General features: G+C 35.4%; 1 protein-coding gene across 4 annotated transcripts in view; it reads left to right on the top strand.

Moving 5' to 3' along the window:
• Nucleotides 1–20,964, top strand: part of CAMK2D (calcium/calmodulin dependent protein kinase II delta) — a gene marked incomplete in the record, with an annotated part of 124,599 nt that overhangs the window by 74,689 nt on the left and 28,946 nt on the right. For 3 of the 4 annotated variants that reach the window (XM_072405758.1, XM_072405761.1, XM_072405762.1), the window contains 7 exon segments: nt 2,465–2,537; nt 5,515–5,617; nt 8,641–8,724; nt 10,561–10,655; nt 10,917–11,039; nt 13,224–13,307; nt 13,822–13,864. In XM_072405758.1, the coding sequence (XP_072261859.1) occupies nt 2,465–2,537; nt 5,515–5,617; nt 8,641–8,724; nt 10,561–10,655; nt 10,917–11,039; nt 13,224–13,307; nt 13,822–13,864 (605 nt within the window). 4 annotated transcript variants of the gene reach the window in all.

Here is a 20,964-nt window from a genome sequence, read left to right as displayed (position 1 = left end):
ATACCTTACTGCAATCAATAATTGTATATTGTCACCTTTTATTAGTGTCATCAAACTTATGTAATATTTATATAGACATATACCATATGCATATATCTATTCTGTGTACATTAACATTACACAGTATAATCATGACTAATGTGTGTTTTCATGTTCCAAAATATCCTTTTTTTTCTTTTATGGTAAACTCAGCTTTAAATTCAATAAAGTAAAACAAAATGGCATGTAGATTACTTTCATTTGTAAATTGAGGTTTGGGTTTTGCAGAGACATGTATTTGCAGTTATAAGATGGCTGGCCAGTCAGCCTATTCGCTGTACACCTACCTAACCACAGGGGTGAGCGCTTTGTTCCAAATGAATTAGAGACCTGCTTTCGCCTTAGGAAGGAGATTATGGGCTTGATTTATTAGCACTCTCCAAGACTAGAAAAGATAGACTATGATGGGAGAACCTGAGTTATCCAGTAAACCTGTAATGGATTTGTTAAAAAAAAATTGCTATTTTTTGGTAAATGTTTTCAATTCTGGACTAGTTCCATTTCGGGTTTTCTGGTTCACCCATGTTCATTAATGATAGTTCATCTTCTCCAGTCTTTGAGAGCTTTTGTGTTAATAATCAGGGCCTTTGTGTTAATAATCATCCGCAAACTTTCCTAAATTAACAATACCTGGCTTTATTTCTGGCATGTTTGGCCAATCATCCATTTGTTTGGGCATTTGTGTGTGCAGAGCAGGTCACATGTTTTTTTTTTTTAAACTTTTAAAAATCTTACAGAGGTTTTAACTCATCCTCAAAAAACCCTTTCCCATCCATTTCCATAACACAATTCCCATTTTAAAATGTTTACAGCAGAACTATCAGCCACTAGATCTGTAACAATGACAGCAACTGCTGTTAGCCCTATAATAGTAAGAAAAAAAATCTGAACAGGTAATTTACTTTATAATATACCAAATAAGAGATATATGTTCTAAAACTAAAGTATAAACATAGTTTAGGTAAGAACAATATTCATAGTTATTTCAACTGCACGAATAGAAAACAGGACTCTGGATCCTAAAAGTGCAGTCCTACTGCCACACTAAAATCAAAGTTATTATTATTAAACAGTATTTATAAAGTTCTGACATATTACTGGTGTAGGTGTTGCAAATGACAGACAGATACAAGCTTTACTGTTTATGATTATTATTATTATTTTTAATGTCATAGGAGGAGGTGAGGACCCTGCACAAAAGAGCTTCCTAAAGTTAATTAACTAGTCTTTAACACAGGGGTAATTAATTAGATTCTTAAGCTTAATATCATGAGTGCCTTAAACAGCGCACTCACACCCCTGGCACCCCTTACCTAGTTGTATTACCCTGCCAACTAAATAACAAGACTATAGCCAATGACAGTAGAAATTGTTTGGAGGTCATTTGTGTTCATCATTGACATGATTTGGCGAAAGTGTCCCATCCTTAGTGTCAGTAGGAGAAATAGTGCTCTATTCTTATTGTCATTGAGAGCCCTTGTGTCCCATTATGGAGATGATAGTGGCTTGGTTTTGGTGTGGGTGAGAAATAGTTCCTCATCATTATGAATTGAAGGCCTTGTGTTTTATCCTTGTGGGTCAGTAAGAGGAAATGTGCCTGGTGTCAGTAAAGAAACAGTAACCCTGGTTAAAGGCAAGCAAAAGACTTCAGGTTCAGTTCTGTTTTAGAACATATTTATGATATAATAAATGTATTTATACAAGCTGAAACATTCTGGTTAATTTATTACAGTTTGGTGATTATTACTGTAGGTATCCTGACACCATCATTGTCGTGTGTTGTGATATACAAATCGGCCATGGTGAACCAATAGTGTCTTGTGCTTACTATAAACTTTAGTGTTGTATAATGCTGGATTTTACCATCCTCACAGACTATTCAAAGCTGTGTTGGTTTTCAACATAAATGCTCTGCATTTGACATCAAACAAAGCAGTCATTAATTAATGCCTGCTGAGTTTGGGTTGTCATTCTGCAGAGTTTCTTTGATTTCTTTTATTCTTTTTACAAGCTTTAAATAGCTCCTATTTTTTTTTCTGATGTTTCCCACTTAATTCATATTTCCGTAACCCTACTGTGTTCAACCCTTGGTTAATTGTGAAAATAGTTATTTAAATGGAAACAAACTACAGTGTTGAAAATGTACTTATTCTGCTTTAGCCCCTCGTACTTAACATGGAATATGCATGTTTTTCCTGTTTGTAATTCCATGTATTTATAATAAGTATATTTTCTGGTTTACATGACACATAGCATTGTTATATGTCCAATGTGTGCATGTTATGTCTAAATACAGTGTTGTTCAATTCTGGTTGATACATGCAACTGTCTTTGTGTATGTGTATGTTTTCTGTTTTATTGTGCATTGTTAATAATTTGCCTTTAAAATGTTTTCCCCTTCTGTTCTGCCCTTGTATCTTCACAGTCATTGTATACAGCAGATTCTAGAAAGTGTAAATCATTGTCATCTTAATGGCATAGTTCACAGAGACCTAAAGGTCAGTATCTGGTGCTAACTAGTTGCTTAATGCTGTGCTTAGGGTGGAAATGGCTGAAGTGTATCTTTTAATGCCCGTTTTTCCCCTTCCTCTCTTAAAATGTTACTTAAAGTATGTGCATGATATCTGCAGGCTCTATATTCATCATGGCTTGCAGTATAATTAGCCAGTAGTTAATCTTGATGGGTGGTGTATTTTTTTAATGTGCATGATTTATATAGGGGTTTAGGTTTGCCATGATGTTTTATGCAGTCTGCAGACTTCACTCCTACTTCTGTCATCAGACCTTGGGTTACACATGCTAAACAACTGGCCATATGTAATAACTCGTTTAAATTACAATAAATTACAATGTTAAATTACAATAATTTTGCCATTGAAGTGTTCACCATTATAAAATACCAAGTAATTTGCATTTAAAGCCTGTCCATGAATTGAGATATATATATATAAATGACTTTTCGAGTAGTTTAATCCTAAAAAAAGACCAGTTGTTTGCTTGGTGTACATTTGAGCCCAGGCTTCTGATGGTGTACAGATAGTGGGTGTAAGCTTGGAACTAACACACACCCCCTGGTGTTTGCATGCAGTCATTGCATTCAGCAGATCTTGGAGGCTGTTCTGCACTGTCATCAGATGGGCGTAGTCCATCGAGATTTAAAGGTAAGTGACAGCTTCATGAAAAGTTACCTTTGATGGAATGGCAATGTTTGGCTGTTCTGCATGTGTGATTGCTGCATTTTGTACTGGCTTTTTAGCTTTGCTAAATTTAAGGAAGCATTGACTATATTATGACATATCGTTTGTTAAATAAAATAACCACATGTAAAAACCTGCAAAATATCCCCTTAATCCTATGTGCTTTTGAGGCATTTTACAATTTAATTTACTTACCTAAACAAATTGCCAAATGCACGGTTCAGTGGTTTATATAAAATTATTCTTGCTTCATTTTAGAATGTAGTGAATATGATGCCTAGTCTAGTGCTGCACAGCTAATCCTCATATATATTTAGGATATGTGATTCTGGTATTATTTCCACTGAGTGGTTAGCATAATTTAAACGGCGAAATTAGTGTGATATAAAGTGTTTTTATTAGTGAGGTGTGAAAGCTTTAAGACTTTTTTTAATCATAACCACACATAATTGTATAATTTAAATAAACCTGTGTTTTATTAATATTTGAATTATAATAGAGGTATTGAGTCACATAAGGAACCAATTCTGGACAATTTCCAGGCGTTTAAAACACTTGCAAAAATTTACAAAGGCTTGCATAAGCACGGGAAAGAGGTTCAGTATCAGTCCATGTAGGCGGTTGAGTGGCAAACCTGCCCCCGGATGCTGCATTGACCATTTAAAAACAAAATACTAAAAGTAATAAGGCACTGAAATCCTTTAACCTAAAGACATTGTTTTTTTATTTTTTTGTTTTTTTTAACTTTGTGTGTTTCACTTTTGAGTCTAATGAAGAAATAATGTAACCTTTGCAAAAATTGTGTATAAATGGTGCTATTTTCTCCCTCATGTTTGAAGCCTATCCTCAATTCTAAGAAATTTCTTGTGTAACCAATTTTTTTTATAAATGTAGATTTCAGATGGTATGTTGAGTTTGGCTTAAGCCCCGTAACAGCCCTTAGTGCAGGGTCAGACCTGCCTCTACATTGTGTGATTCTGTGTGCCTCCCCGCGGCTGGTACCCTACTTGCCACTCAAGCACTTGCATGGCAGCACTGATTCTTAAAGTGGTAGTTCCACCCCTATTGATTCACTATAGGGCTGACACAGGGAGAAAGCTACATGCAGCATCTCCCCAAGAAGCAGCAAATCATGGCATAAAGAAGCAGTAAACACACTGCAACCTCACTGCCAGCGTAATTTTAACCCTAGAAAAGTTCCAGCTGTGGACTAAAATTTGTTATATTTTGCATTTTGGGATGCATATATAACTTCTTCATAAACTCAATGTTATCTTCCCACTGTGAGGTACTTCACCTTACTTTCCAAGTAAACTGGTATTTTTACTGTTCCATTCTGGACAAGTCAAAAAATGTACTGGATTTGGTCAATATTTCCAAAAAGATGCATCTGCATATATCTGTCATAATAGAACAGGAATGTTGAGTTCTTCTGTTGATTCCTTCTATTTATTGCTCACATTGCTATGCTTGCCAGTTTGTTAGAAGTCTCCATATAGAAATGAACAGTGCTTGCCTGTGCTTTACTGAAGACCTCACAGTGGCAAACCTTCAAAATGAGTCTCCATAGATAAATATTATTAAACATAAAAAAGTGGCACCTTGAGCCACCTTAGACACCTCCATCCAAATGATGGGGTTTTAACTAGTGGACAAGTAACCAATCTATTTCTTACTTTCCTTTGTTCATGCAATTTTGTGGTGTGTAAAATATCCTTGACTAGAACTGTACTTACAATTAAGTGTACACGTTAAATCACAGAACTGAACCCTGTTCTTATTATTGTATTGTTAATATGGCTCCTTCTCAGGAAGCTGAATGCTCTCAAATTAAATTATATATTTTTGAAGTGTTAACTTATAACTTAAATGTAGTGGTTATTTTGAGAGCAGTTTCATTCACATTTGTATTTCATAAAGAATACCTAATATAAATTTGGAAATATTAAAAAAAATAAACTTTAACTGTTAACTCAAACACAAAAAGCAACCAGACAGAAATCAACTTCATTGATCTAACTACAACATAAACCTGATGGGTTTGTTCTTTGCATAGTATTAGTGAATAAGCACACTTAAGATCCATTGTATAATATATTTGGTTTATGCATGTAAATCTGAAGAAAAATAGTAAGAAAAACACATTTTTATTTTTCACTATTCCATTTTATGTGAAGACACAAACTTACATTGTCCCATCGCAGATTTACACAATATTTATTATCTGCATTAATTATTTTCTCTAACCTGAATTTTCCCTTTTCTTTAAAAATAAAAGCCAGAAAACCTGCTCTTAGCTAGCAAATCAAAAGGCGCAGCAGTAAAACTTGCAGACTTTGGTCTAGCAATTGAAGTTCAAGGTGACCAACAAGCATGGTTTGGTGAGTATATACACTATGACTTATTTTGCTTTAATAGTTTGTATTCAGTCAATATTTTTGTCTGCTGAGCTGCCCACAGACCATAACCAAATTGCAGGGTGGCATTACCACAGACATTTGGGTATGAAAACAATGCTGGTTTGTGTGGGCAGTAAGCTAACTCATCCAGGGCCCTGTGATAAATATGTTGAAAGTGTTATTTACCATTAACAAATTTGAAAAGTTAATGCCTGCCAGAGCCAAAGTAAGACTATAAAGTTTATACAAGTAAGGTTCCTCGATTAGGAGGTTAACTGGTAAGAGCTGGGCTTCATGATTGGCTATCTGTGGGCATCCACCAAAGGCTCAGTCTTGAATTGCGTTTTAAAATGTAACTTTGGACTCCCAATAAACAATGTTTACTTAATATTAAATTACTATCTTGGTCCCCCTGCAAAGTTCCACAAATACTGTTAATCGTGCTAGTCTGATGCTAATGTTGCTTCCTTGGCAATGTTGCCACTCTTGGCAGGCTTTGCCTGTTTCTGGAGAGGCTGGGACAACATTATAAGGGGATATGCCATATCAGGGAAGGTAGTAAAAGTTCCTTGTTTACCTTTTGAGGCCTATGTACCTGGATTTGAAACTTTAGAGTCCACCAAATAGAAATGTTTAGTTGTACCTAAAAATGGGCCTATTACCACATTTTTTTTAACATGTTATAAAAGGGTGGCTAACCATTTTAAATAAAGTAAATAATGTAAAAATTTTATTAAAATCTTTTTAATTTTAAATAATGTCCAAAATATTTTTGGGGAAGTCACAGCCGCAGTGGTAATGACAAAAAGGGAAACCAGTGGCCTCCTGGGATACATTCATCATACATCCCAGGAAGCTGTAGGCTGCTCCTTCCATTTCCGGGCATGTGTAATGAGGGGCTTTCCCGGAATGAAAAAATAAAAAAGGGAAACCTTTTTCAGTAAGACACATCACCTGATATTTCAGTGCGAGACTGGGTGACCTTAACATAATCCAGAAGAAGAAAAAGAAAGAAAATGGCTGCAACTGCTGTTCTGCCCGCACAGGAAATAAGTGGTTGCTTTACATTTCAATAGTAATGATAAGAGTTTTTGTGTTTTTTTAATTTGATGAAAGGTCTGATTTAGGCCAGTTTAATAACTGGCAGCCCAGAAAAAGGTGTTGGGCTGCATAGCAAGGGCTTGGGGCTTGTAGTATGTTTGTAGGACATCTTGGGAACATTTTTGTATATGCTTTAGTCATTATCATTCTTTATAATGACATTTCAGTGCCTTTCACTGTGTGCTAGCTAGTAGTGCTATTTTATGCAGCTGTGGAATAATCACATAGCTGGATTCCTTTTAAACTGAGATAGGCAGTCTTCACAATCTCCCGAACCTCTGTTCTTTGCCTGTTGGTTGTATGCCAAAAGCCAATGAGTCATCTTGTGTGCATATTTACCATTCAGCAAGTTCATTTGGCAGGCAGCACATTACACTCTGAATGTGAATTGAATGATCTCAGTATTGTTGCTTTTCAAATGCACTTTCTCTCCCTTTTTTTTTTTTTTTACAATCCTATTCCTTTACTGCCGACATCTATGTACATTTCTAAAAGTTATAACTCGTAACAATGCATTCAAACTTGGTCAAAATTAGAACAGTTAGAACTTTCACCTAGTCTGGAAGAAAATTGGATATGTAAAAAATGTCATACAATGGCCACATTGTATTTTGTTTGTTTTATTGTTTACAGTGAAAGCTAATGAGCAACACAAGCTTTCGGGCAATCTGGTATTACTGCATCACCATTTCTGTTAGTTGCAGGAAAATAGAGGACTGTGTTGGTTTCACTAAAAGCAGGGCTAGGTTTGTTCTCTTTTTCTCTCCCCTAGGCCGAGCTCTTATGGCTGTTTTCAGATTGCCTATGAAGTTGCGGTGCAGTTACAGATTCCTCATGCTCGGGAACCACTCCCCAAAGGGATATGCTATATGCAGCATCTCAATGTGGCAGCTCCATGAAGAATAAATGAGGGTGGCAGTTAAGCAGTACATTATTGAAAACAGCCACACCCTGTCAAATGTGCAGATGATGGTTCTTTAGGAACCACACTGCAATGCGAGTGACTGAGCCTGGAGCCATGTAGGATCCCTGGATTCTGAGATAGGTCAATGAGAGGGAGAGAGAGAAAGCTAGAGAAGAAAAGGGAGGGAGAGAGAGAAAAAGAAAATCCTCTCACTTACCAGTGATCATCTGTTGACTTTCAACCAGAAGACTCCTTGTGTCACAGATCTTCATACCCTATAGTAGATGCATTGTGAAGCAAAAAGTGTTAAAAATGAAATTTAGAAAAGACAGTATGTTCCCTGTTATACTTTACCCAAATGTTTTGAGCCAAGACTGATAAATATTTCCAGTGTGTAGCTAAGAATCTTTTGTAGGGTATTTTGTATGTTTTTTATTGTAATGAAATGCCATTCAACTCATGTTTATCTCTGGTTCAGTGTTAAAAAAATTATAATAAATTCACTGTGATTCAATGTAATAGTACAGGGGTAGTCCCTGGGTTAAGGACGTCTGACATACGGACACCTCCTAGATAGAAATGGGGCTTCCGTGCTTTGTTTGTGATTAACTCACAGTGAGGGTTTTATACAGTAACTGACATCACCTAATAATAATAATCTGCCTAATAATATGTTGAGACAAACATCTGTCCTAATTACATTTATTAAAATAATGTGCCTTTTCCGACTTACGTACAAATTCAACTTAAGAACAAACCTACTGTCCCTATCTTGTATGTAACCAAGGACTACCTGTATAATCAAACACGGAAACTTCCAAGGGAATGAATATATTTTATATGCACTCTAGCATACCCCAATAAAAGGTTTACAAATGGACAGAACATTCCAAACCTTTCCTTCCCACATGGGCTCTCTGATAGGGACTAACTTTCATTAATGTACAATACATTTTTAGCACAAACACTTAGTATGTTTTTCATTTTCATTGTTTAAAAGGCTTTGCTGGAACACCCGGGTATCTGTCTCCAGAAGTTTTACGAAAGGACCCCTATGGAAAACCTGTGGATATGTGGGCATGTGGTATGTCATTATTTGTTGCAAGATTGCATATTTTGTATTTTAGAAGTTGGCCAGTTTTGCTCAGTATATCAAATCTAAGTAGCAGTTGGATATTAAAACCAAAAATTATTTTGACATTTAGTGCTTTCCAGTTTCTTTAATTCTCTTCCTGTATGTTCTTTTCTTGTTAGCTCCTCCCTAGTAAGTAATATAAATGTTTAAGTATGAAAAAGATTTATCATATAAAAACATACTAGTTTTAAATGGAAATCATGCTCTGGGTTTGAGTAACCTTCAGTAGGACATTCCCCTTGATTCCCCTTGATTCCTTCATGTTAACACTCATACAGACCAATGCTTTCAGCACTTGTTGGCTTCTTGTGTTTAGTAAAAGCTTGTGGTATTAAAACTAAAGTTTCCATTTTGTTTTACAAGAACATGCTAAAAATTAAAGTAGTGCATATATGCATACTTGGAAAATGTTTCTCTATATATAATGTTTCTCTGCTATAGAACCTAGGATACTCCAACTCCAACCATACCATTCTGTATGGTGTTCTATATATAGATAGCATGCAACAGACGTGTTCTGCTTTTCTTCGTATTAAACAGGGAAGCACATCTATGTCTCTTATATGCATAAAGAGAATCCCCTTGAAGCACTGTTCAATCAGCCAATATTATTTTAGAAATGCATCAGATAACATGAATACTAAAACCTTGCATAACATTTCCAGACTGTACTCTATGAAGTCATGTGGTTTCTGTGCAGTTTATTTAATCAGACTGTTTATTCTTGGGATCACTTTGCTTGCTACCACATCACATCAGCACAGGAATGCAAAGAACTGTTCTTGGGTATTTTGTTTAATTAAAAAAAAAAGTGTGTGTGTTGTATAACCACTTTGTTGGTCTTTTACTACCTATTTACTCTTTACTTTATACATAAATGAAATCATGTATTAAAAGTTTTGTTGTTTTTTTTTAAATAGGCTTGGTTAAATGGCAGTTAGACATTCGTAAAGCCATAGTACGGTAGATAGTTTTATTTTGTAAATATACTTATTTTGTGCTAGGTATGTAAAAATAGCATAATTCTGCATTGTTGTTGTGTAATACAATATAGATTGATAACTGTCCAGTGAGACCATTTAATTGAAAAGGTATGGCCAATTATTGTGTAGGTGCCCTGTACTAAGTACATTGTATACATTTTTTTTCCTTCCACAAATTTTCTTTAATCTCTGGGATGGATTGCTTTGTGATGCTGATGTGGAGGTGTTTCCATTAATGTGGCAATTTTTTGGTACTGTTCTATCTCAGGCAGTCACTGAACTTAGTGACTGACAGTGCAGAGTTTGTTTATGAAAGTTATACAGCAAGATTTTGGAATAAACGGTGGTACTAGCATTAGTACTAATGCTCAAATGTTGTTAATAAAAAGTGGACCTCCAGTCTTTCCTGAACCACTAGGCTTGCAACCCATGCCTATCTTCTGCTATTTTCTTAAGTAACCTTAAGGACCACACACCTTTTAGCATTAGTATTACAGTGGATCCTGAGTTGTTAACCATTTCTTTTTCTATTTCAAGACAGTGCCAGAGATTCATCATGTAACAGGGGGAGTATACAGTATTACAAGCTGGTCTCTTCGCTTGTATGCAAGCATTGTATTGTATAATGTCTGGCATATGATCTGGAGCAGTCAATTTAAGCATGACCACCACTCGGTTTCTCTGCGTAGATTTTCTTTATTCAAGGATACACTTATGTGTGACTTTGGGTATAAATTGGATTTATTTAAAAAAAAAAAAACACAATGTATTTTGCAGATATTTTATTTTTCCCCTTTTGCAGGTGTGATCCTTTACATTCTTCTGGTGGGTTATCCTCCTTTCTGGGATGAGGACCAACACAGACTGTACCAGCAGATAAAGGCTGGTGCTTATGATGTAAGTATTAATAGAATCCTTACATGCATTTCTTCCTTCATGTAGTAGGTTGGAAGCTGTTCAATTCTGTGTACGACAATGAGTGATGTGGCTGCACCTCTTGTCACCAAGCAAAGCCAACACAACATGGAGATTCTTGGTCAAATCCAATCATCCAAGTCTTAAAACACGATGTCTCGTCTTTAATAAACTGGTTACTGGTGTCTATATAATCAATATATATATTGATTTTATTTGGTTTTGTTTTTTATGGCCATTTAGTTTCCATCACCAGAATGGGATACGGTGACCCCTGAAGCCAAAGATCTAATAAATAAGATGCTTACCATCAATCCAGCCAAACGAATCACTGCATCAGAAGCTCTGAAACATCCATGGATCTGTGTAAGCATATCATAATTATCTTACATTATGTATTTGTATATTGTTGTAAAAAACAAAGCTCAACAAAACCTAAAAGTATAGATGTCATGTGTTGTCAAATCCTACAATCATTTAAAAATGTAAAATGAAATTGGTACAGCACTATTTTGAACAATACATATAATAGCAATTAGACAAAGGTTAACCCAGGAAAGTATAAATGTACAAAAAAGGTAAACAAACTTAACCTGTTTAAAATGGATAAAGGCCACAATCGGGATGGGGTTTAATGGACATATGAAAGGGTAAAGGAGGGAGGGTGGATAAGGAATGGGCAGGGGTAAAGTTGCAAGGCAGAGGAGACCCACCCCCATCCCCCCTCTTAAAAAAAAAAAAAAAAAAAAAAAAAAAAAGAGAGATGCAGTCCTCTCCAGGAAACAAGACTGCCCTAGACCAAAACTCAGATGCAGTACTGAAAGAGCTGGGTCCAGAAGGATGCTGTATTTACTCTAGTAAGTTGTATTTACCCAAGTGGCAACATTGTATTAAGTGGAACCAGGTGTGCCCAAACTTGTCAGAACTCTGACCTTGATTGCACAACTTTTCACTCCAACGAACCACTGAATTAAAGCAGAACTTAACCTGGCAGACTCACCTGTCCACATTCCAGCTCCAGCGATCGCCAACTTACTTGTCTTCTTCCTCTTCCAGTCAATTTTTAGCCATGCAGGCCAGGATTTTTGTTCATCCCGGCACACTCATGAGATGCCGGATTGGCTGCATGTGCAGCTCTGCTTTGATTTTAGAAACTTGGAGCAATCAGGCAAGTAGGATGCATTATTGCAGAAGGAAAATTGCCTGTCCCTTTCTTCAATAATGACCTGCCTGATCATACGTTTCCACATAAATGGAATACAAACTTGAACTCTTCGCTTGGTCTTCACCTGGTATAGAGCGGTACTCTCTACCACTATGTGAAAAGTTTAAAACTTCTCTCCTAGTGCTTGTTGCAGATGAGAATAAGAGATGCTCTTGTTGAGTGATCGTCAGATTGAGGACCAATAAAAGCTGAATCTGTATGAATACGATAGAGTGCAATGAAGAGAGTCCCATTACACACTGCTGTCAAAAGAGATAGTGGTCTAGGAAAATGTTGAGAAGGTGGGAGAATACATAAGTTGTTCCGTTGTAATTTTCTCCAGAAAAAAAAAAGGTGTCGAGTACCCACACCAAATAGGAGACTGACCTGGATAGAGTGGTTCCACCACCTTTACATCTCTCACCATTTCAATAGACTAGTGACTAGTACCCTGTAATCATGTAATCATTTTAATTAAGGTTGTAGCAAATGTATACTTAGGCTGACATACATTAACAAGTACATTTATGTTACATTGGATTGATTGTATATGTGTGTGTGTGTGTGTGTGTGTTTGTGTGTGTTTGTGTGTGTATGTGTATATATATATATATATATATATATTTATATATACATTGGTACATTTTCTTTCACATCATTTGGGTATTCTTTGCAAAGAGAATTTTCACCACTTTTGCCACGCTAAATGAAAATTCCCCTGTAAAGTATTATTTTACTTTGCGAAGTAACCAGGGTTTGTCCGGGGGAGAATCTGACCTGTACATAGGTCCCCCTCCCCTCTCCATAGAACAGAACGGTGCTGTGTTCATTGATGTTTGTTCATCTGTCACTTGTTTATTGCTGGAAAGAATCATGAAAGATCATTTCCAGCAACAATAACTGAATGTGCTGCCTCTATTAACCCCGTTATGTATTTTTGATAGAGCTTTATCTTAGCAGGGTCTTAAAGTGTATGTCAACCTTAAAATCAATAGTTGATTATTATGTCAACCAGCCCCCTCCTTTTTATAAGGACCACTTTTATGTTCCTTTCTGACCATTCTAAATTTGGAATAATATTCTTCTAAGCATTGTCAGGTTTCATCCATGTTTCTAACAAACGATCGTCACGATACTATACCAACACAAAATAAAGCATCCTTGTAATCATGTAGTCAGTTTGTTGCAGCTACATCTCCTACCCAGCCTTTTTGGTAGAGGTAAAAAAACGTTTAAGGAGACTTGGCTTACACATTCAAGAAAATGGCTCTACGTGTGAAATATTATGTAGATATTTTGTTTCTGCTTCTTTATAGTCATGTTGAATTTTGTAATTCTTTTTCCAGCAACGTTCTACTGTTGCCTCCATGATGCACAGACAGGAAACTGTGGACTGCTTGAAGAAGTTTAATGCCCGGAGGAAGTTGAAAGTAAGCAGCATTTGTTAACAGTACTTCATAACTATTTTACAGCAAAGCATTTATTTAGTTTTATTTTATTATCTTAAGGCCAGTCTTTTGGCCAACACTTTATTTCTAACCTTTTTAATACAATACTTATAGTACTTTAGAAGCCCCTTCTTTATTATGCCCTGAAGAACCTCATAAACCCCACACTAATGGAGATATAGTTGGACCCCTGGTTGGAAATCACTGGACTAGAAAATAAACCCTGTGTTCTTCTGTTTTTAAAAGAATGGGACAGGACGCCCATATACAGCGTTATTTATAACGCCTTATGTCCTAATCAGTCATCTACTTTCCTTTTCTGCCCAAAGAGTATATTTTTTCAATTCAACAATTTTTTTAATTTATGCAATTTAATTATTTTTATTTTATGTAATTGTCATCTTGTCCCCTTATGTTGCTTAGTTGACGTCGGAAGTAAAAAAATACCTACTGTTTTATTGCTGTTACATTGACACATTTCTTTGTCTGTTTTAAGGGTGCTATACTGACCACAATGCTGGCTACCAGGAATTTTTCAGGTATGTTTTTAAGTTTATTTAGTTCTTTACACTTGTATATTCATAAATCAGACTTGTTTTATTGTCTACAAGAATAAACAGTTTTGCAGCAAATACTACATTCTTTTAGTACAATAGAGGGACGGATTCAAGAGATTCAAGCTCAAGATTTAAAATTAAAATAAAATAATTTTTTATGGTCTCTGCTGGCATTAACTGCCATGATATTCCCTAAAACTGTATACTTGTAATGAGATATTATTTTTCGATTCAGTGGTAAAATTTGTACATATGTAACAGTACATTCTTAACACACTTCCATTTCACAAAAGAATACCTGGCTAGAATTACTGCCTTTTCGGTCTCTGATTTTCATTCTTGATCTTGAATGGATAGAATACTGATACGCAGCAGTGGGAATTATTATTTTCATCTAAATTTTGCTGAGTTGAGACTCTAGGTCTTCCTTGGGATTTTTGTGATGGAATTGAAAGCCTATCTCCTTACATGGAATTGAGCAGACATGTAATTTTTTTTATATATATTTTTTCCAGTATTTTTAATTGAAACAAAATTGCTCTGTCCTAAGTAACTGGGTGAGTTTATTTCAGGACCATTTTACACGCACACGTTTTGCCGCATACTTAACTGAAGTCCCGGCTGCTGCTATTCAAGTGAATAGAAGTGTTTGGAAACCATTTTAGGTATGCATTGGAAAGTTGCTTTTGACTGCCTTTCCACATATGATGGAAGAACTGCAGCTGCAACCATGCCAAGCACGTTTGTCTATGGTGCAGCTTTGTGCTATTGAGTGCACAGCAGCAGTTTACTTTGCACCTGGAAACTGGTAAATGCAGTGGTTTACGAGCGCAAGTATGACACAGACATTAGAATGTAAATATACAGCTAGTCATTACAGATTGATACAAGGATTTTTGCAAATCCCTATCTCTGGAGAAAGCCCATTATACCTGAATTTGTTTTCATTATTTTCTTCCTGTTTAAACAGTTATTACCTGAGTGCTACTGATTTATACCCTTGCAAATGTATAATATGTTTTTTACTTAGGTGTTTTTATTTTGATTTGTTCATTGGTTTATCTAAAAAGCAAATTGTCCTTATTTTACAGTATATTCAGTCATGTTTGGGAAGATATAGACATGATATTTTGTGATATAAAATAAAGTTGTACATCATACATCGGATATACTAATTTTGTAAAATACCAATAAAATGTCCTGACATGTATTACTCCTCAGTAATACTATTATGTGTTCTTTGCGTTACTATGGTTATTACCATGATATTCATTACAAAGTCCACAATTGAAGGGTGCAAGCACTCTTCATTAGTTGGCTGTTACCATCACATATCAGGTTTAGTGATATATAAAAAAAAATGTAAATAAAATTAAAAAATAAAGCTGATATTAAGACAAATATGAATGTGTGATAAAATGCCAAAAATTGCTCACAGTTGCAGATAATCCTTTTGTTTATGCACCTTGATTCTGAAGAAATCTTTGTTTAAAAGGTGTCTGTTAAAGCAGACCTACCACAGAGTGATCATTGAAGCTACCATTGCTGAATTCATTCAAAGAATTTGGGTTTCTGTGGGCTGGGCTTTCTGGGCTTTCTGTATTATGATTTCATCAGTAGAAAGATTGAAGAATGATATATGCTAAAGTTTCTTGCAGATTGCATCTGCTTTCTTCCTCCAGTCCCCACTTTTCTCTTTTCTGTCCTTCTACTAATGAGTGTTCTGTTGATCATTGCTGCCTTGCTGATGGATTTACCTCTGCAAACAGAGCTCTGCCCCTTTATGTCCTTTGCTATGATCAATGTAATTCAACTCTTAGTTTTCTATGAAGCTTAGGACATCATCAGTAGTAAGTGACAACCAAGCATGTTCTTATTACAACATATCACAGACTTCTTTGTGTATAATATGAATGTGCAGAAATCCTCTTGTAACTCAGCAAAGCCCATAGACCAGAAATTGGTCACTATACTTGCTCTTTGCATCTTGCTGTTTATCTTTATTAGGATTCCTATGATAACTACTGCTTCCTATAGTTGTACTTCTGCAAAGACAGCTCTGCTTGTTCACTGCTCACATGCTGGCATGCAGGAGTGCATGCAGGAGTGCAGGGGAAGCCGGCATGTGCTAGGTACCCTGGCTGTGCAGCTCAGGGAGCAATGAGGGAGATTAGTATGTTTTATTGCAGAAGGGACATCTCCTGTCCCTTTCTGCAATAAAACTCTGTCTAACTACAAACTTTTATAGTGGAACTTTAGTTCTGATTAAGGGGAAGGCTATTGGAAGCACAGTTTTTATCACTGCAACACCCTAGTTAGCAGGATTGTGGCCTGAAAGAGCAGAGCTGCTGTTATGGTAGACTTGCTATTGTAGCAAAGCGTGTGTTCAATATGTTCAGCAATGACCGGAGGGTTTTTTTGTTCAGCCTAGTAGAAGGTTAAAGTAAAACCTATTAACAATTACTGCTTGATGCAAATACTAATGTGGAGCCTGCAGAGCATGAATGCATTTTTGATAAACAAGTTAGGGAACATAGTTGCAGGATAGACTGGGGTAGACTGAAACTTTACTGCAACTGAACCACTGTTTTTATTGAGTGGAACTTATGGCCATTAAAGCCATATCTGACCTTCCTTATTACCATCGGTATTGTTTTTTGTTTTTTTTTGTGTTTCTGCTTAATAGTACAAACTTTAACTGTGGAGATCAAGAATTAGACAACAGCCAAGTTTCAGCTAGGATTCTTAATAAATAATGTAAAGGGTCAATTGAGTTTTAGATACTGCTGGTTTGCTGTGATGTCACCTTCCTGTGAAGGTGGGGAAAGAATGTATTACTGGTTTTAGTGAATCCCCACTTCACTAACTTACAGTAGGTATGCAGATGAAGGCTTTCAGGTTTATTCTGACATTCCTGAGGTCTGTTAGACCAAGTCTACATTGGTTTTTTTTTTACATGCCTATAAATGCCCATAAACCTTTTGTATGAGTTTTTAAGCTTTCATAAAAGTGTTTTAAACTAAAGCATGTGGAGAGAAGAGGTATAATAGGAGAAAATGTATTTAAAATAAAAAGTAAACATCAAACATCAGGTGGTTAAATGCTGACTCATAAACTCTGTGGAAACTGTTACATGTAGACTTAGAGGAACTAGACCCAAAAAATGCACTTACCTTCATTCCTGCAGTCTGATCCATCCAGAGGTCTCTTCCATCGAGTCCCGCATCGTCCCAGCATCTGTCCACAAGCTGGTGCATCGGGAGCCACCATCTTCCCCTCTTTTACCTTGTTCTTCTTCCTGTCACCCGTCCCAGGGGTGAGATCGGGTGACATAGCTTTAAAAAAAAAAACCCCCACGAAAAGGCACCTTCTGGAGCACCCAAGAGCCTCCTGGGATACTTTATTGGTAAACATGAAGGCGATCGAAAATTAGGGTGCGGTGCTGCACTCTTTTTTTTTTTTTTTTTTCTTTAAAAAAAAGTGTTGCAAAAAAAAAAAAAAAAACAAATTTTACTCACCATAAAAGGGTTGTCTACTCTTATATGCAAAGTGAAATTTCTGAGTTTAGGTACCTTTAAGGTCTAAGTGAGGAAAGAAGGCAGTTTATTTGGTAACCCTAGTTGTCAGTGAAAAATTTATCAACTCTATAAGCCCATGAATTTACCTTTTACCTAGTAAATGACTTTGTAAATTTGGTAATTTCAGAAAGGAGAAAATGCATTCTCTAATTTTCTCAATATTGTACTGTACTGCAGGATATGGTGTAACTGTATCCGAATCTAACCTGCAGAGCTAATATACCTTTGCATTTGGTAATGTTTTATTGTTGTAAGGTGTCACATTATGCACCACATAATGAAAAGAAAATTTGCTTGTAAAAGGGTAGCCATTTATCTTTTTCTTTTAACCGTAGTGATTGGGTCACATATGTCTCCTTATGTTCTAACCATTATTCACTTATTTCAAAACAATGTAAAATTAGGTCTACTTAAAATGTCCTTTTGGCAAAAATCTGCAATATTTTTTTTTTGCCTTTTGAATGTCTTTTGTATTACTTTTTTTTTTTTTTTTTTTTTAACGGTGCTTTTCTTCTATATCATTTTTTTCTTTCAATATACTGCAATACATTAAAGTGCTAAGCCAAGATTGGCAGAAAGTCCCTTTTAAAAATGGGATATTAAAAAATTCCCTTGCATTTGCCTCATTCTGTGCTGGAGATAGATTTACTAATGGGTATACAACCATAGTATCCATATCTTGTTTTCCTGATATTTTAGTTTTTGCAATCTGGGTGAATAATAGCCTTTAAGATCTACCTTTCCTTTAGTTAACCCACGCTGACCAACTTGTTACACATAAAACAATGACTCCTTAGTAAATCTACCTTCGTGATGTCATCATTTCATTGAATTGACAGCTTTTACTAATTTTATAGTGTAAGATATGGTATTATTCTACTATAAAAAGCCTTTATTGGCAATATGTTGGCAGTATTTGTTCAATACATATATTTTAGTTGTAGTTTGTTTACTTTAAATGTATTAAATGGAAAGCACAATGGTATCATATGGTAAGAAATTACAGAGTTTAGTTTGCAAAAGTACATAAATTTGTAAAGTTTTTTAAAGTTAGTACGGCTGCTGGTCTGCTAAAAGCATACTTAAAGATTTGAGAACTTTTAAGTGCAAGACTATTGAATTATTAAAACTAATACTCCCACAATTTTTAATTGAAGAATCCTAACCCCTTTAGTAAATTGGTTCTTATTTTGAATTTGTGCAAGTTTGAACTAATTTATATGACACCACTTTCGAGCATAGTACAACTTTTATCATCCTTTTCTGCCAATAAAATGGCATATACATTCTTTCATTTTTTTCCACTTTTAAAAATAAAATTTTTCTGTTCTGAACTTTTTATTTGGAGTAAGATATCTGCATAAATATTCAATATGACTGCGCTCAGAGTGAAATTCGGCATTATTACACCAAAGAATTAAACAAGCAGCGACAGACTGCTGTTTCTAAACCTTTGTTCTGCTGAGACTTGACTTTCCATTTAATATAACATATCTGTTTGTAAGGCATGACATTTACATCAGCTGCTCATATTACTGTAGTTATAATTGTGGTTTTTAATTTTCCTTTTTCTAATTTTCCTTTTATGTGGAATGTGTTTCATGTGAGGTAAGATTCAAAGAAGCTGTTGTTTTTTTTTTCCATCTTCCTTCATTTTATTATGCACTCAATAGAGAAAAATATTCTTCAAGTCTTTCTTTAATAAGCACTGGGATATCCCCTTATACTTTTTACTTCAGTACTTATCTATTTTTATTTCTTAAATTAACACTTTAACCTCTTGCCAACCTATTCTTTCCAATTGGTGAAATTGGTGTCCAAAGTGTAATTTTGTAATTGTGTCATTAGTCCATCACTGAAGCTCTTCGTAAGTACTGGAATATTGGTGAAACAAAAATGACATTATAATAGGTATATAATTTTGTAACATTTTGTCAATGATCCTTGAATACAACAAGCTGCTCTATATTTTTGGAGTGTAACATAAAATAGTGGACAAGAGTTTCTGGTAGGTCGGGTATCCGCGGTTGTAAAATAATATTGAATCATGTTATCTTAGACATAGTGATTTATCACATAGTGATAAAGTGCAGGGCAATTAGGGTGCAATATTTAACCTCTTCAAAGGACATTTATCTACATTTAGCATAAATACCATGGATGTAATCCATTACTGAATGTGTCAGGAAAATCGTTTTCTATTGGATGGCCTAAAAACCTTATGGATGGATTGTTAGGCTTCTTTTACCATTTGTTGTTTTTGACATAAAAACCTAATAACTCCACACAGATACACTTCAGAGGAGTTATGAAATCCCCATATAGTAAAAGGCTTTCTTCAGTATTCTGTTAATTCTAATTAATAAAATATCTAGTAAATTTTAAAAAATGTGATAGGTTTCTGTGGAGCTACATACACACAAAATAGGTGAAAAGCTGGCATATGTACAGCAGTCCCCCAACTTCGGTGGATTGATAAATAACATTTATTTACTTTTCTTTTGCATATGCATTTGGTTCATGTTTCTACAGTAATGCTGTCAATGTCTGTAATGACATCAGCATGTTGTATGTGCAATTAATGTTTTAGTATTAATAAGAGTAATTAGAGTACTAATAAGAGTATTAATAAGAGATGTACCCTTTTTAGCCCTACCAATGGCTACAAAAAGAAAAATGCTCATTTTATGCATTTGTATGTATCAGTTGTTTATTCATATTATAGTATGTCTGTTGGTTCCCTTCACTAAAGAGCATGCCGCTATAATAAACCACTGTTCTTGGCTAAAATTGTTATGGCCATTGCCTGAAAAATACTAAGACCCCAAATCTTTACCTGCCCAAAATATGGCTTTCATACTGGAACATTTAAATCCCACCTTTTATTTGCTTTGAACACTTACAAAACTTTTTAATGGCTGAAGAGGGTCATTGTGATCTCAAAGTTGGTGGTGAAGATGGCGGCTTCCTCTAATGCAGTAATGACAAGTCGCTGCAGGGTGGCTGCCCACAGGTAAGTCTGTGACAATAATATGGCATCAGCTCACCACCCTCCAATGAGTATAGTACTTCTTTAAACCATCTCTGTTGCTAGGTGGAGAAAGGTAAAGCAGCAACCCCCTCTAAAAAAAACTAAAAAAAAAACTGGAGCATTAACTTTTCAAAGTGTTGAGCTTAATCTTTGTTTTTGGGTGTGCTGGACTGCTGGGTACAATGGTTTCACCCCGTGGACATTCTACAGGTCACAGTAATCACATTCAGTGGCATTGCTAGTGTAGTACCTAGTGCAATACCTTTTATAAATTCTTGCCTGTTCACCTTATCCTACTACAGATTATGAGAATAAAGTCTTTTGTAAAAAATAAAACAAAAAAACACAACTTTTAATGCAAAGATGCAAAGCATATATTTGATAAATGGTCAGATTTATCAAAATGACAAGTGGTCATGTAATTCCATTGTGACATTTAGAATGCAGTGCTAAAAACAAAAACTTTTGACCAT

Source organism: Pyxicephalus adspersus, chromosome 3 (assembly GCF_032062135.1).
Source record: "Pyxicephalus adspersus chromosome 3, UCB_Pads_2.0, whole genome shotgun sequence".
NCBI lineage: Eukaryota > Metazoa > Chordata > Amphibia > Anura > Pyxicephalidae > Pyxicephalus > Pyxicephalus adspersus.
The sequence above is the reverse complement of the archived record's forward strand: the minus strand, read 5'-3'. Positions and strand labels throughout refer to the sequence as shown.